Consider the following 15,614-nt stretch of genomic DNA (forward strand, 5'->3'; position numbering starts at 1 on the left):
CCCTTTAGCTTCCCCCCTTCTTCCATTCCCCCTGCCTCGCCCCCCCCCCCGTTCTGTTCTCCTTTCTCTGTACTTCTTTTCCTCCTCATCGCCCCCTTCTACTCATTCTCGTCTTCTCTGTTCTTTTCCTTCTCTACTAAATTTGAACAGTTGTCAATTTCTCTCCTCCTTCCTTTCACCTTCAAATATTGCTCGATATTAAATTTCAGAAAACTTCACTCTCCTAATGATGTGTGTGCATTTCTGTTTTTCCACCAGGTGGATTTTAAGGCTTTGAAATAGGGTAGCCAGTTGCAGTGTTGCAGCTTTCAAGCGTTTTGAATCCCTTCAACCAGCATAACCTTTAGACTCTCTCCACCCAAGGAAAGCACCAGAGATAGACAGATATAATGCCATGGTGTTGTAAATGTAGGACATAAGGAGTATAAACCACTGTTTTAATTAAAAATAGAAGAAAGATCGTTTTCTTATAAAAGGAAGACATACTTGTCACCTTCCCCCTAGAATACACCCCACCCTTCCTCTGTACCCCCCTTTTGCCCTCTCCTGCGTCGCTTTTGATATCGGCGTGGAGTATTGCCTTAATAAGTAGGAGGGAAACGTTTTAAATCTAGACCAAAATAGGCCTGTGGGGGTATGTGTGTATTCTTTAGTTTAGTATCATGCAGATAACCGGGGGATTTTTTTTTTTCTTAATAAAGATCCTTGGCAGAAATTTAAAAACTCTACACTGCAGAGTAAAAACAGTAAAGAGAGAACAGCATTTGCTGGTCAATTGGACGTCCATTTTAAACCTGTGTATTGAAGCCAGTTACAGCACTGGTACTTGCATACTTATTTCATAAATGAATGAGGAGTTAATAGGTAGGTTTTTCTGCTGTGCTGTCTTACCTTCCTAAGGTTCTTCAGTATGACAGCTGTTTTCAGCAGTGACATCAGTGACCAGAGTTAAGAGCTTTCTCAAAAAGCCTATACATATTTTTAAATTTATAGTACATGTCTAAAAGCAGCATATTACCCAGGTGCATTTTTATAAGGGTTTATTTTCCTTTGTGCTTCTTCGAAAATTATTTTTAAGAAGTGCTAAAATTCTTAAAATTCTATTTGTAGTACTCTACTGAAACTCAGTGCTACTAGAGCTTAGAAAGTGTGATGTAAATATGGTATTTTTTTAAAAGAGTCTAGTACTTGAAGTGTCAGAAATTGTTTAATCATTTGCTACATTATCACTAGCTTGTTTTAGTATAACAAGTCACTTTTAAGCTTGGAACATACTGAGCTTAAATAGTATGTTGTGCTTTTTTTTTTTTTTTTTTTTTTTTTTTTTTTTTTTTAAGTATCCCTATATAAAGCAGCTGCCAGCATTGTAAAAATATAAATAATTGCAACCAAATGCCTACCACTCCCTGGTATTGGACTTTATTTTAGCTAAGGTGTTACATGTGTAACATAATCCAATTAAATACTTTAGGCGCAGACTAAATTGTTTTAAAATGCTATATTTGGCACTAACAGAATCAAACGTTGCACATGTTTTTGAGGCTACAGAGAAAACGTGCTTTCCTAAAGACGTAGGTGTTTTTCTGTGTGCAAACTTTGTAGGAAAGAAAAGCACTGATCCTAATAGATTGTTCTGTGTAAGTTTCCCCTTGGGGACTTGTTATTTGAGTAGATGGTGCAAAAGTAATTCCATTCCGTTTAATAAAGATACTAAAAGGATGCTGATGGTATCTTAAGACTTCCAAAAGTACTTTCTTAACAGAAGAGAAATCCCATGTACTGGCATCCTTCAGGAATATTTTGCCGAAAACTTCAAAACACTCCACATCGCTGCTTCTAGTAGACTAATAACGTGGTGCGTTCTTAAGATTACGCATGGAAGGCATCCTTCAGGGATGGTACTCTCTGACCTTTGCTGGGAGGATGGAAGTTTGTGAAGCCAAATACTCAGTGTTAAGTTAAGTTCTGCTGGCATCGTTACGTCGGTGAGCAAACGGAAAACAGTCGCATCTGTGGACGTGACGTCCCTCCGAGAGTGAAGCCCGTGATGCATTCTTGCTGTGTGATAAGAGAGGAATGCTTTTGAGAGGAGCTTGCGCTCTTTGGGCAGAGCAGAGCTTTCCCCGCTCTGCGGGAGCGCCCTGTGCCGTTGCCGGCCGCGTCGCCGCTAGGGGGCTCGGTGAGCACGGCTCGCCTCGCCCGGCCCGGCCTGTCCGGTCCCGGCACGGCACGGCACGGCACGGCACGGCCCGGCCCGGCCCGGCGGCGGCGGGCGGAACGTCGCTGCCCGTTTTAACTTGGGCTTTGGCAGAAGTAGCGCGGCCTTTGGGCTAAGCGTCCCGTTGCTTTTCCAGTACTCCGCCGTACTCCTAACTACGAGAGGAAGTTTCGTTTCAGGTAGCCCCAGTAACACTGGAAATTCTGTATTAGGACTGTCAGGATTTTTTTTTTTGTTTGTTTCTTTTCCCCTCTATCCGTCCTATTTCTATCTTGATGGGCGCACAAAACTCTTAATCGCTTTTTTGTTGTTTTTTCTTTTTTTCCCCTGACAATTTTTAGCCTAAAGGTCAGTGTAAGTGAGCTGGAATATTCTTGGTTTTTTCATCACCTTTAAAAAGTACTTTTAAGGGTATTACGTTTTACTGATTATTGGTTGAACTGTCTCATTGCTTCCTTATATTTTTGGATTTTAATGAAATATTCAAAGAAAAATGAGTTCAAAATTCCTCACAGGAAAATCTGAAGCAATTGTAGTGACGCTGTTTTGAATTTGGGTATTAGCTGTGCTTTTCTAGTCGCTAACACTTACCAGAAGCTGAAATAATAACTCTGTAGCTAGTTCTGCACATCACATTTTGTGCTAGATTAGAGTTGTTTCTTTGGCTTTGAGTTACAATTCCCATGCATTTTTGCAGTTCTGCATCAGTTGACATACAAGCATAGCAGAAGAATGTTTGCATTTAAAAAAGTAAAACCCGCATGCACAATTTTGGAAATGTGTATATTGTTGCATCTTGGCATTAATTTATTTAAATTGGCTAATTATTATGCAGAATATTATTTGATGCTTACATATACCTTTTCACTAGTTCATTTCATAATTTAAAAAAGAAGTGGGTAACCAGTGTTCTCATTTTACATAGGTAAAAATTACACATATGGCTTGTACAAAGTCAAACAACAAACTACTGTTTTGAATTAAGTCTCAAAACTTACGGTGTCAGGTCCTGGATGCTATACTGAAGTTCCTCACAAAGCAAAATAACATGAAGTGATCCAGATATGTGGATCAGTGAAATTTGTTGAAGTTGCTGCTGCCAGGATGCAAATTTTTCATTTTGCAGCAAATGCATTTTAGCCCTTTTTCTGTCTTTACCTCGATCCTTCCTTCCTCAACTGCTTCTTTTTCTTTCTTATTTTTTTATGAGTTCTTTCCTGAATCCCCTTTGTAAATTTTCTCCATTAGTTCTTTTGTGTTCTTCCCGAATAACTTTGTGAATAAGCCTGATCAGGTAATCTTGCACTAAGGAACTTCTGTGAGTGCTATGCATGTCTTTAGTAGCAGCTTGTCCTGTACGAAAACAATTAAGAATTTATTTTTTCTGTAAACTTGTACTGTTTCCTTTGCTGTTAAAATACAGGTTTTGAACCTATATCGAATGCTTTCAGGTATTCAGAAATCTGTAGATAAGTAAGTCAGGAGGCTTAAGTTCAGAATAATGCAATGCTGATAATTTGAACCTTTGCTGTTTACCTGTTTGTTGTGCCATGATCTAATTTGTGTAGGTTGGCTTGTTTTTTGTTTGGTTGGTTTTTGTGAACAGCAACAATGATAATAGATACCCCCTGGAATGCTAGATTCCAGCTAAGGAATGATGTTCTGTTTTGAATTTAGAAATAAAGTTTAGGCCATGATTTAATTTTGGGTAATACACTGGCGGTCTTCAGGGTATTGTTATTAATAGGAGAAATTTAGTAAACTTAGTAAGAACTAAGAGCTTTGAACTTCTGTTTTTAAACACAGTTTTGCATGGATTTGTAATATGAAGTTGAACAGTCAGGTTTTCTCTTTTTTTATAAATGGATTATTTTACTTTTGTTTGCAAAGAATTATCTTGGCTATGTAACTTCTTTAGGGATGGTAGTTGGCCATCACAGTAACCAAATCTGAAATGAACAGCGGTTGGGGTAATCCGTTCTCATCCTTCATTTACCTAGCATGACTAATCACCATACCACTTAAACTGTAGTCCTTTTCAGTCAGAGTATCACTATTGAAGGCATTTCAAGGCATTTCCTTTACTATCTTGTTATTGCTTGATTGAGCTTATTTCCTGGTAAGCAGTCTGAATCTTTTTTTCCTAGTGTTGGCTGGTACTTGCAGCATTTTACCAGGGAGCATTGTGTTTACCCTTATTTATAAATAAGATTTCAAGTATGGTTACTTAATTAAGATTACCAGCACTTGTGAAGGCAAGAATATTGGTGTGTTAGTAGAGAGGACAGGACACATTAAGTGTCTAGGACCTCAGCAGACTTTGGTGAATTGAAACTGTTGATGACATTGGTATACTCCTTATCTAGTTTAGTTTCTAAAAAGGGTTTTGGTTTGAAGAGAAGATTTCTTATGCTTGTTTAAGTGAAAAAGATACCTCTTGGTAAATATGGAATGAGAAGTAACAACATTACCTTAAGCTACATCAACACTAGATTTTTTTACTGGTTCTTGAAGTGAAAATGGTTGAATTGTTATTCTGGTATGTTTTGGGTAGAGCTGTAATTACTGATGTGCTGATAAGTCTTAGAATTTGGATACTATACTAAATATTTTCCAATGCCAAGTTTTGGTTCTCAAAAAGTGTGAAGTGAGGGATGACCCGGTATAAAAACTTACCGTCAGCAGTAACCTGAATCCAGAGCTGTAACTTCCTTGGAATCATGGTCTTTGATATTTGAAAGTGCTGTGCCTTCAAAAGTTGTCCTACAAACCATTTCAGCGATATCTAATGTGTTTGAATTTACTTTGTGATCTGCTGTAGATGTCAGAGTAACTTTCTGTTGGTGTACTCATATACCCTGCAAAGCAGACTACTAGGCTGTGATGGCCTTTTTTTTCCATGTGTGCTTTTCTTCACTTGGGCAGCTAATTTACAAACACTATCACAAGGCTATGGTAATTGAAACTAACCCTGAAAAACACAGGTCTGTAAACTGTTGCATCTAGACAACATTACAGAGTGAGTAAAGGACTGTGGGAAAACACTTTCCCTGTTGGCATTGTTTGCACCTGCTTAAATAGTTGTTGGTCATGAGCAATTCTGTAGAGTCTTTCAGATGACATCTCTGCTTCAGCCATGTTAGGTCTGCAGGTGGTAAATATTTTTAGGTTTGGAAAGCAATTTCGGAAGGTGTATCAGAAACATCCAGAGCATTTATCTGTTAGTGATTTTCTTGGCTATGGTTTTGTGATTTTTCTTTCACATCTACAAGTTTCTGTGCAACCACAGTTACTAAATAACGATAGGTGATTAACTATTTTAGTATTTATTAGTTGCTAATAACATGGCATTCTATGCTAATGTTTAGAATTCAGCTCAGAAGACTTTGGGGAGACATGTATTTGAAAATTGGGGTTTTCTCTGGCCTCAATGCTTCTGGCTGATCTTGGGGTGGGGTGGGGTGGTGGAGCTTTCTCTTGTGGCAGTGTGCATTGCAAAATGACTGGTGTCGCCCTCCCCCAAGCCCCAGATGCATTCTTGCAGGCACAGACACTTTTCTTTCAGTCTGTCTGCTCTTCCACATACTCTTCTTCAGAGTCCTGTAGTCTGTTTCCTCATGTGCAACTATCTGCTCTGCTCACCTAGCTGTGGACATAGAGGAGTGCCACAGCTAGGAGGTAAGGACAGGGAGTGTGATTTACCTCCTGTCTTCTCTTTCAAGTGATAGAGTTCAGCTTTGCAGCTAGGCCAGGCTTAGTGCAGGACTGATAGCCTGCTGCCTAATGATTTTGGTGTGGTTCAGTACCACAAGTTGAGAATGGCAGTATTGTTGTTGTATTGGTATATTGCTTATCACTGTTGCTGAATATTTTTTGTCCAAAAGAAAGTTTACTAAAGCTTAGAGTTTTTCAATTAGCTATGTTATTCTCAAAGCAAAGTGGAATTACTGAGGATATAATCGTAAGTGACAAAACAAGAAAAAACTCTGCTATACCTTCTTGATGTTTCGCATGTATACAGCATGGTACTGCATCTTGCTTAAAAATGACACCTTTCCTTAGTTAAAAGTGGCTTACATCATGATCCAATTCAAGAGCCTCAAGTTCCTTTCCTTTTTTGCATCCTGATATATGCATCACTGGCCTGTCATTCAAAGTCTGGGTTTTGTGTGGATGTGAACTGAAGAAGTTCCCTGGAAGGGAGTTCCATTTTTGGTTACTTTGTAGCAGCATCCCTGCAGTAAAACCAACACTTATGAAGGTTATACTAACAATTTGTATCCTAGTTAAGAATTCAAAATATATTATATTTAAATATAATTATGCTTTCAATTTCTGATTTGTCACAGTCTGTGAGGCCTTTAAATTTAGAAATGCTGTACTACAGGTAAAAGGGTTTTGAGGTAGACTGTACTTTTTTCTAGTGATGAAATGTATATACATGTATTTAGACATGCATTCATTTTATGTATTTTGTACTATACTGACTTCATCTTACAAAACTATGTTCTTGATATTTTAGAATTCCAAATTCTTCTACAAGTGATTAGTGATTTTTATATCTCACATTTTGTGTGTTATCTGAGACACTATATTAATTTTTTTCAGAAGAGACTTCTGCAGCCTAGGTATTGTTAAAATACCAAGTTGAACTTATGAAATTGCAGTCACTTAAGAATTGTGCCCTCTCTGTCTCAAGTATTAGTGGCTGTGCTTACAGGATTTAAACCCTTTAAGTTTAGAGGAAGACCAGCTTGAGCTCCAAGTTCTGTTTATGGGTTTAAAATGAGGAAAACAATCCTCATGTATAAGTGAAGTATTGTACCTTCTCCGATTGCTGCTTCTGCTTTCATAATTTTGAAATTATTAACAAATCTTACTTTTTCATTTTCAGATCCCTCAGGGAAGAACTTACTGAAGGACACTGTTTAAATGTGTGACATTACTGCAGGAAGATCACAGCAGGATAATCATCTTGCTTTGCACCTTGTTTTCCTAAGGGTAAGTTTGGACTTTAGGTCTTCATAATCTTATGCTTAAGGGGGGAGGTGGGTGAATAAGTACAAAATGATACGCTTTATTTTCTTTATAACTACACTTGGAAATCTAAAAGTCTGTAGAGTCAAGGTCCTATGGTGTGACTGTAGAAGGTCAGAGATTCTTCCTGCAGTGATGTCGTATACTTTGTGTCTTCTGTAGTTCTTCAGAGTTTTTCTATTTAAACATAGAAATGCTCTATTATTTTCAATTTGAAGACTGAAATTAGTTGGGGAAATCAAACAACCACTCCTTTGAATCTGTAAGAAAGACAAAGGGAGTGTGGGGGGCAATGAATTAGAGTGTTTTCAATTTGTTATAACAGAATTAGGCAGATTGAAGTAAGATAATTGAGCTAACTTACCATAAATTTCCAGAGTGTGTATTTTAAAACTGTACAAAACTATAAAGTACCTTTAAATTAGTGGTATATTGAAAAGAAAAATCTTCCATTTGGGGAGCAATTTAATAATTATGTATTAAATGTGAAACCATTATAATGTCAGGTTTTTACCAGGTTTATTACTTAATCAACATAGATTTCATTCTGTGACTTGCTTTGTACAATCAATGCAAAGTAGAAACTGTATAAAAAATGAAAAGAAAACCACACTGGTTTTAAGTATCCTTGGTGATACAACTCCCACTATGGTGAAATTCTTCCATGTCAGAAGTTTTGTGAGAGACTAATGTGTGTGTTTTCCCTTTGTCAGTGTACCATTTCACCTTACTCTTTGTACTTAATCACTTAAAAATGTATTGATTTGACAAAACATTTATTGCTGGAGGAGGAAGAACCTTTGCTATGTGAGGATGTAGAGTATCTGAAAGTATTGATTGTTTCTTATAAACTAGTTGCAAATTGACAGCGTCTTCCTGATTAAATGAAGTAATCCTGTGGATGAAGATTTCTGTGTTCTAGTTTAGTCCATGTCAAATCTGTATTTGCTGTGGCAAACAGAAAACGTTTTATAGTGGAAGTGCTGAGTAAACTTCTCATTCTAATAGTCTGAATGATGCTACTATGATAAGCTTTGCTTTAGAAAGAAAACACTGGGTTTATTTGTAATAATATAAACACTGCTTGTGAAGGATTTACTCTTGCTAAGTATTTTTATTCCCAGAGCTGTTTTCTGTTAGCTCTAAATTCTGTGTTTTAAGAGTATAAAAAACATAGTGGAAACAGTAAAAAGCAAAATTAAAAATACAAATTCTCTTTCTGAGTGTGTCTTTGAGAAAACTGATTTAAACAAAAAAAGAAAAATCATTACTAAAACATGTCATAAAAGTTTCAATTCTTGCAATATAAAAACTTGCAAGTATAAAAATTAGACCGAGTTTACTTTGCTCTTCATTTTATAATGAAATTGATACTTCATTATAAAAAAGATACTTTCCTTGACTATGATTTCTATAACTGAAAGCTCTTTTTACATATGGGTATTTTATATTTTGGTCAATTAATTTCATTACAAATATTGTTACATAAATACTATGCTTCCAATCAGAACATCAGTTTTATATTTCTAGGTGTTAGTAAGTTGGAAAGCCCTGTTGGCCAGGCATTGATTCTATATGAAATATTAAAGGCTTCAATGTTTTTATCTTCTGTTACAACTTTTAATGATACAAATACTTTTTACTGCTGCATGTCTTCAAACTCAGATACGTTTTAGCAGTTGTGAATTAGTTTTACAAGTATTAAAGCAGATTTTGAGAGCTTTTTGGGTGACAGATTCTACTTTTTTTTTTTTAAACTAAAGGAAGGTACTACAGTCACATGCTTAACAAATTGTTGCTAAGAATGACAAAATGCATAAAAAATAAAGCTGAGATATTGAAACTAAAATTTCAGTATTGATGCTTGTTATACTTTTTCCTTTCTGTAGGGGCTATTTATGGGTTCTTTTACACGCATTTATGTTGTTATTTTGTACTCCACAAATCTAAAACCAAATATGTTAAGTACATTAGTCTGTACCTTTCATTTATACTGCTGTGTGATAGCTGTCTTTTTACCAAGAAAAAGAAAAGTATTTTTATCAAAATATTCTCACAAAATTATAGAACAGTGTAGGTTGGAAGGTACCTCTGGAGGGCATCTTGTCCAGCCTCCCTGCTCAAGCAGTGTCACATAGAGCAGCTTGCCAAGGACCATGTCCAGGTGACTTTTGAATATCTCCAGTGAGGGGGCCTTTACAACCTCTCTGGGCAACCTGTGCCAGTGCTTAGTCACCCTCACAATAAAAAAATGTTTCCTGATGTTCATATGGCACCTCCTGTGTTTCAGTCTGTGCCCATTGCCTCTTGTCCTGTCACTAGGCACCACTGAAAAGAGTCTGGTTCTGACTTCTTTGTACCTTTCCTCCAAATATTTGTATACATTGATGAGATCCCCCCTGATCCTTTTTTTTTCTCCGGGCTAACCAGTCCCAGCTCTCCCAGCCTTGCCTTATATGAGAGATACTTTAGTCCCTTATTTAGCTTAGTGACCCTTTGCTGGACTCTCTCCAGTAGCTCTATATCTCTCTTGTACTGTAGAACTGGACACAGTGCATCAGGTGTGGCCCCACCAGTGCTATGTAGAGGGGAAGGTTCACCTACCATGACCTGTTGGCAATACTTTGTCTCATGCCACCGAGGGTACCAATAGCCTCGTTTGCCACAACGGCACATTGCTGGCTCGTGTTCAGCTTGCTGTCCACTGACATTCCCCAGGTCCTTTTCTGTAAAGCTGCTTTCTAGCCAGTTGGCTCCTAGCATATACTGGTACGTGGGGTTATTTCTCCCTGGATGCAGGACTTTGCAGTGCACAAGGTTCCCGTCAGCCCATGTCTTCAGCCTATTGAGGTCTCCCTGAATGGCAGCACAATGCTCTGGTGTATCAGCCAGTCTTCCCAATTTTGTCATCAGCAAACTTGCTGAGGGTATACTCTGCCCCATCATCCAAGTCATTAAGGAAGATGTTGAACAGTATTGGCCCCTGGAGTACACTGCTGGTTACTGGCCCCCAACTAGATTTCACGCCACTGATCACAACCTGCTGGGCCCAGTCATTCAGCCATTCTTTTTTTTTTTTTTATGTTTTCCTCATAATGCAATTGTTTCTAAAACAGTAAATATCTTTCCATTTGTAGTATGTAAGCAAGCAAAGTCTTCTCATGAATAACTGAGAGTTAGTGGTAACTGTATATTTGATGACAGCTTCAGTAAAGCCACTGGAACCTTGTTATAATTCTGTGGAAGTTTGAGTGTAGATACAGTAGTTTTTGTTTACAGTTACTAAAAGTTTTTGCTTTTTTCCTAGGGATGGAATGATACTATATTGTAATCTTAAAATCTCAGACATAAATCTTATTTTTCTGTACTTTGTATGACAATATTTTTATTTTTCTGTAGAATTCACGTTAGAAACTTCTTAAAAGCAGCTTACTGTTAGTATACAAATAGGGTAGTTTACTTCTGCAGATAGGCAGCAGCTGAGCCACATTGCTAACTTCCTGGTTTTACAGCTGCTTGTTTTGAAAGTTTCTTTACTGAACCTAAAACCAAACCTACAAATGCACACAAAAGTAGTGTTATTCACGCAGGTAAGCATGCTATCTAGTGGAAGTATGAGTGTGAATAGAAGTATGTGTATGTGAATATTGGGTTGGGTTTAGAGTTTTTGTGTTGTATGTATTGCAGTGGAAAATGCTGAAAATGCTTTCTAGTGCCTAGTACCCATAAGCTATGAAGGAAAACAGTAATTTGGGGCTTTGGGTGTAGGTTTTTTTTTTTTTTTTAGAAGTATGCTGATCACCTATCAAAATAGGTGATGAACTGTTATTAAACTGTGCCTAAAACCTGTTTATTTTAAAATTTATAATATAAATAGCATTTACATGAATGAATTATGAGTTTAAGATCTCATTTAAAGTAGTTGTAAAATTTTCATATACATAGAAAATGATTTCAGGGTGAGCAAGCAAAAGTGTTTTTTAAAATCTCTTTTCTCTCATGAATGTTAGAAAGAAACACCTGCAATCTTTAAATTTTTTTCCCTCTGTTTTCTTTAGGAAGATGATCCTCCTCATCCTGGTTATCTGAGGTTCTCTCAATGACAAGCTGAAGCAGGAACAACTGAAAGCTATTTCTGGAACCCTGGATATACAACTTAAATTTGTAGGAACCTTTCCAGAATGAAAACCACATACAGTTACGTTGATAATTGCAAAAGGATGAGAGGAAAGTTATGATGGCAAAAAACAAAGAGCCACGTCCCCCATCTTATGCTGTTAGTGTTGTTGGACTGTCTGGAACTGAAAAGGATAAAGGTAATTGTGGAGTTGGAAAGTCGTGTTTGTGCAATAGATTCGTTCGTTCAAAAGCAGATGAATATTATCCTGAGCATACCTCTGTGCTTAGCACAATTGACTTTGGAGGAAGAGTTGTTAACAATGATCACTTTTTGTACTGGGGTGACGTAACACAAAGTGGTGAGGATGGAATTGAGTGCAGAATTCATGTAATCGAACAGACTGAGTTCATTGATGATCAGACTTTCTTGCCTCATCGGAGTACGAATTTGCAACCATATATAAAACGTGCAGCTGCCTCCAAACTGCAGTCAGCAGAAAAACTAATGTACATTTGCACAGATCAGCTAGGCTTGGAGCAAGACTTTGAGCAAAAACAAATGCCTGAAGGGAAATTAAGCATAGATGGGTTTTTATTGTGCATTGACGTAAGCCAAGGATGCAATAGGAAGTTTGATGATCAACTTAAATTTGTGAATAATCTCTATATCCAGCTCTCAAAATCTAAAAAACCCATAATAATAGCAGCAACGAAATGTGATGAATGTGTGGATCATTATCTGCGAGAGGTTCAGGCCTTTGCTTCAAATAAGAAGAACCTTGTGGTAGTGGAAACATCAGCGAGATTCAATGTCAATGTTGAAACATGTTTTACTGCACTGGTACAAATGATGGATAAAACTCGTGGTAAACCTAAAATAATCCCCTATCTGGATGCCTATAAAACTCAAAGACAGCTAGTTGTTACAGCAACAGATAAGTTTGAAAAACTTGTCCAAACTGTGAGAGACTATCATGCAACTTGGAAAACTGTTAGTAATAAACTGAAAAACCACCCTGATTATGAAGAGTACATAAATTTGGAAGGAACAAAAAAGGCCAAAAATACATTTTCAAAACACATAGAGCAGCTTAAACAGGAACATATTAGAAAAAGAAAAGAAGAATACATTAATGCATTGCCAAGAGCTCTTAATACTCTTATGTCAAATCTTGATGAGATTGAACACTTGAGCTGGTCAGAAGCCTTGAAGTTAGTGGAGAAAAGGCCTGACTTCCAGTCCTGTTTTGTAGTGCTTGAAAAAACACCCTGGGATGAAACTGACCATATAGATAAAGTGAATGACAGAAGGATTCCATTTGACCTTCTCACTACGCTAGAGGCAGAAAAAGTTTATCAAAACCATGTGCAGCATCTTATATCTGAAAAAAGGAGGGTTGAAATGAAGGAGAAATTCAAAAAAACTCTTGAGAAAATCCAGTTCATTTCACCCGGACAGCCATGGGAAGAAGTTATATGTTTTGTGGTGGAGGATGAAGCATTCAAATATATCACTGATGCAGATAGTAAGGAAGTGTATGGTAGGCATCAGAGGGAGATTGTTGAAAAAGCCAAAGAGGAGTTTCAGGAAATGCTTTTTGAACATTCAGAGCTGTTTTATGACTTGGATCTTAATGCAACACCAAGTTCAGATAAAATGAGTGAAATCCATGCAGTTCTGAGTGAAGAACCTAGATACAAAGCTTTACAGAAACTTGCACCTGATAGAGAATCTCTTCTGCTTAAACACATAGGATTTGTTTATCACCCAACTAAAGAAACTTGTCTCAGTGGCCAAAATTGCATGGACATTAAAGTAGAGCAGTTACTTGCCAACAGTCTTCTGCAACTAGACCATGGCCGCTCAAATTTATACCATGATAGTGCCAACATTGATAAAGTCAATCTTTTCATTTTGGGCAAAGATGGCCTTGCACAGGAATTGGCAAATGAAATTCGGACACAGTCCACCGATGATGAATATGCATTAGATGGAAAAATATATGAGCTAGATCTTAGGCCAGTTGATGCAAAATCCCCATACCTGTTGACTCAATTGTGGACCTCAGCCTTCAAACCACATGGTTGTTTCTGTGTGTTTAACTCTATTGAATCACTGAATTTTATTGGGGAGTGCATTGCAAAAATAAGGGCTGAAGCATCTCAGATAAGGAGAGACAAGTATATGGCTAATCTTCCATTTACGTTAATACTGGCTAACCAGAGGGACAGTGTTAGCAAGAATCTACCTATTCTGAGACATCAGGGACAGCAATTGGCCAACAAATTACAGTGTCCTTTTGTAGATGTGCCTGCTGGTACGTATCCACGCAAATTTAACGAGACCCAAATAAAACAAGCTCTGAGGGGAGTACTGGAAGCAGTTAAACACAATTTTGATGTTGTAAGTCCAGTTCCCACCATTAAAGATCTGTCAGAAGCTGACTTAAGAATTGTCATGTGTGCCATGTGTGGTGATCCATTTAGTGTGGATCTTATTCTTTCACCCTTCCTTGACTCTCACTCCTGTAGTGCTGCTCAGGCTGGCCAAAATAATTCTTTGATGCTTGATAAAATAATAGGTGAAAAGAGGCGTCGAATACAGATAACTATATTGTCATATCATTCTTCAATTGGTGTAAGGAAAGATGAACTTGTTCATGGATATATACTGGTCTATTCTGCAAAGCGGAAGGCATCAATGGGAATGCTTCGGGCATTTCTTTCTGAAGTTCAGGATACGATTCCTGTCCAGTTAGTGGCTGTTACCGATAGCCAGGCAGACTTCTTTGAGAATGAAGCAATCAAGGAACTCATGACTGAAGGAGAACACATAGCAACAGAGATTACTGCTAAGTTTACAGCTTTATATTCGTTATCTCAATATCATCGTCAAACTGAGGTTTTCACATTGTTCTTCAGTGATGTATTAGAGAAGAAAAACATGATTGAAAGTTCTTATATGTCAGACAGCACAAGAGAAACAACGCATACAAGTGAAGATGTTTTTCCAAGATCTCCCAGAGGAAGTTCCCTTGACTATAATTATCCAGATTCAGAGGATGATACTGAAGGACCACCACCTTACAGTCCAATTGGTGATGATGTAAGGTTACTCCCAGCACCTAGCGACCGCTCAAAGTACCGATTGGATTTGGAAGGAAATGAATATCCTATTCACAGTACACCACTCAATTGTCATGACCATGAACGCAACCATAAAGTGCCTCCTCCAATAAAACCGAAACCGCTTGTTCCAAGAACAAATGTGAAAAAACTGGATCCTAACCTCCTGAAAACAATTGAGGCAGGTATTGGCAAAAACCCCAGGAAACAACCTTCTCGAGTGCCTGCGGCACCACCAGAAGATATAGACCAATCTGACAACTATGCTGAACCTATTGACACTATTTTCAAACATAAAGGCTTTGCAGATGATATCTACGCGGTTCCAGATGATAGTCAGAATCGTATTATTAAAGTTCGAAACTCGGTTGTTATAAACACCCAAGGTGAGGAAGAAAATGGGTTTTCTGATAGAATATCCAAAAGTCATGGGGAAAGAAGGCCTTCAAAATACAAATATAAGTCTAAGACTCTGTTCAGCAAAGCTAAGTCTTACTATAGGAGAACACATTCGGATGCAAGTGATGATGAGGCTTTCACCACCTCTAAAACTAAAAGAAAAGGAAGACATCGTGGAAGTGAAGAAGATCCACTTCTTTCACCTGTTGAAACATGGAAGGGTGGCATAGATAACCCTGCTATTACATCAGATCAAGAATTGGATGATAAAAAAATGAAAAAGAAAACCCAAAAAGTAAAAGAAGATAAGAAGGTAAGTCAACTGATTTAAATTTTATTTAAAACTTCTGGTGCATTGTAAGAAGGGAAGAGTCAAAATATGCAAGAGTTGTACCCTATTTTGAAACAGGTGCTTTAAAATTTTGATGTAGCATTGTTTGATTTTTGTCCAAGTTTCTACTTAACTTGCTTGGAACTAGCAAACCTCATGGAATGAAATGGTTTGTCTACCTAATCAGCTGTTCAAAAAGTTTCAGCTCTCTTCACCTTTGTATGTACATGTGCAGTCTCCCTTCCATATGAGTAAGTGAAAGCAGAATTGGGTCCACAGATCCTTTTTTTTAATTGTAACATCTTTTTAAATTTTTTTTTTTATTTTTAAAAAGCTGCTTTGTGAGTTCTTGGTTAGAACTGGTTCTTTCAGTTCTTGCAGTTC

At 37.5% G+C, this 15,614-nt stretch overlaps 1 protein-coding gene across 1 annotated transcript in view; it reads left to right on the top strand.

Moving 5' to 3' along the window:
• Nucleotides 1-15,614, top strand: part of ARHGAP5 (Rho GTPase activating protein 5) — a 49,859-nt gene that overhangs the window by 379 nt on the left and 33,866 nt on the right. Inside the window, exons 2-3 of the mRNA XM_010574268.1 lie at nt 7,113-7,219; nt 11,314-15,212. Coding sequence (XP_010572570.1) covers nt 11,490-15,212 — 3,723 coding nt within the window. The 5' untranslated portion in view covers nt 7,113-7,219; nt 11,314-11,489. The remainder of the gene's footprint in view (nt 1-7,112; nt 7,220-11,313; nt 15,213-15,614) is intronic.

Source organism: Haliaeetus leucocephalus, unplaced genomic scaffold (genome assembly GCF_000737465.1).
Source record: "Haliaeetus leucocephalus isolate CR32 unplaced genomic scaffold, Haliaeetus_leucocephalus-4.0 Scaffold417, whole genome shotgun sequence".
Taxonomy (NCBI): domain Eukaryota; kingdom Metazoa; phylum Chordata; class Aves; order Accipitriformes; family Accipitridae; genus Haliaeetus; species Haliaeetus leucocephalus.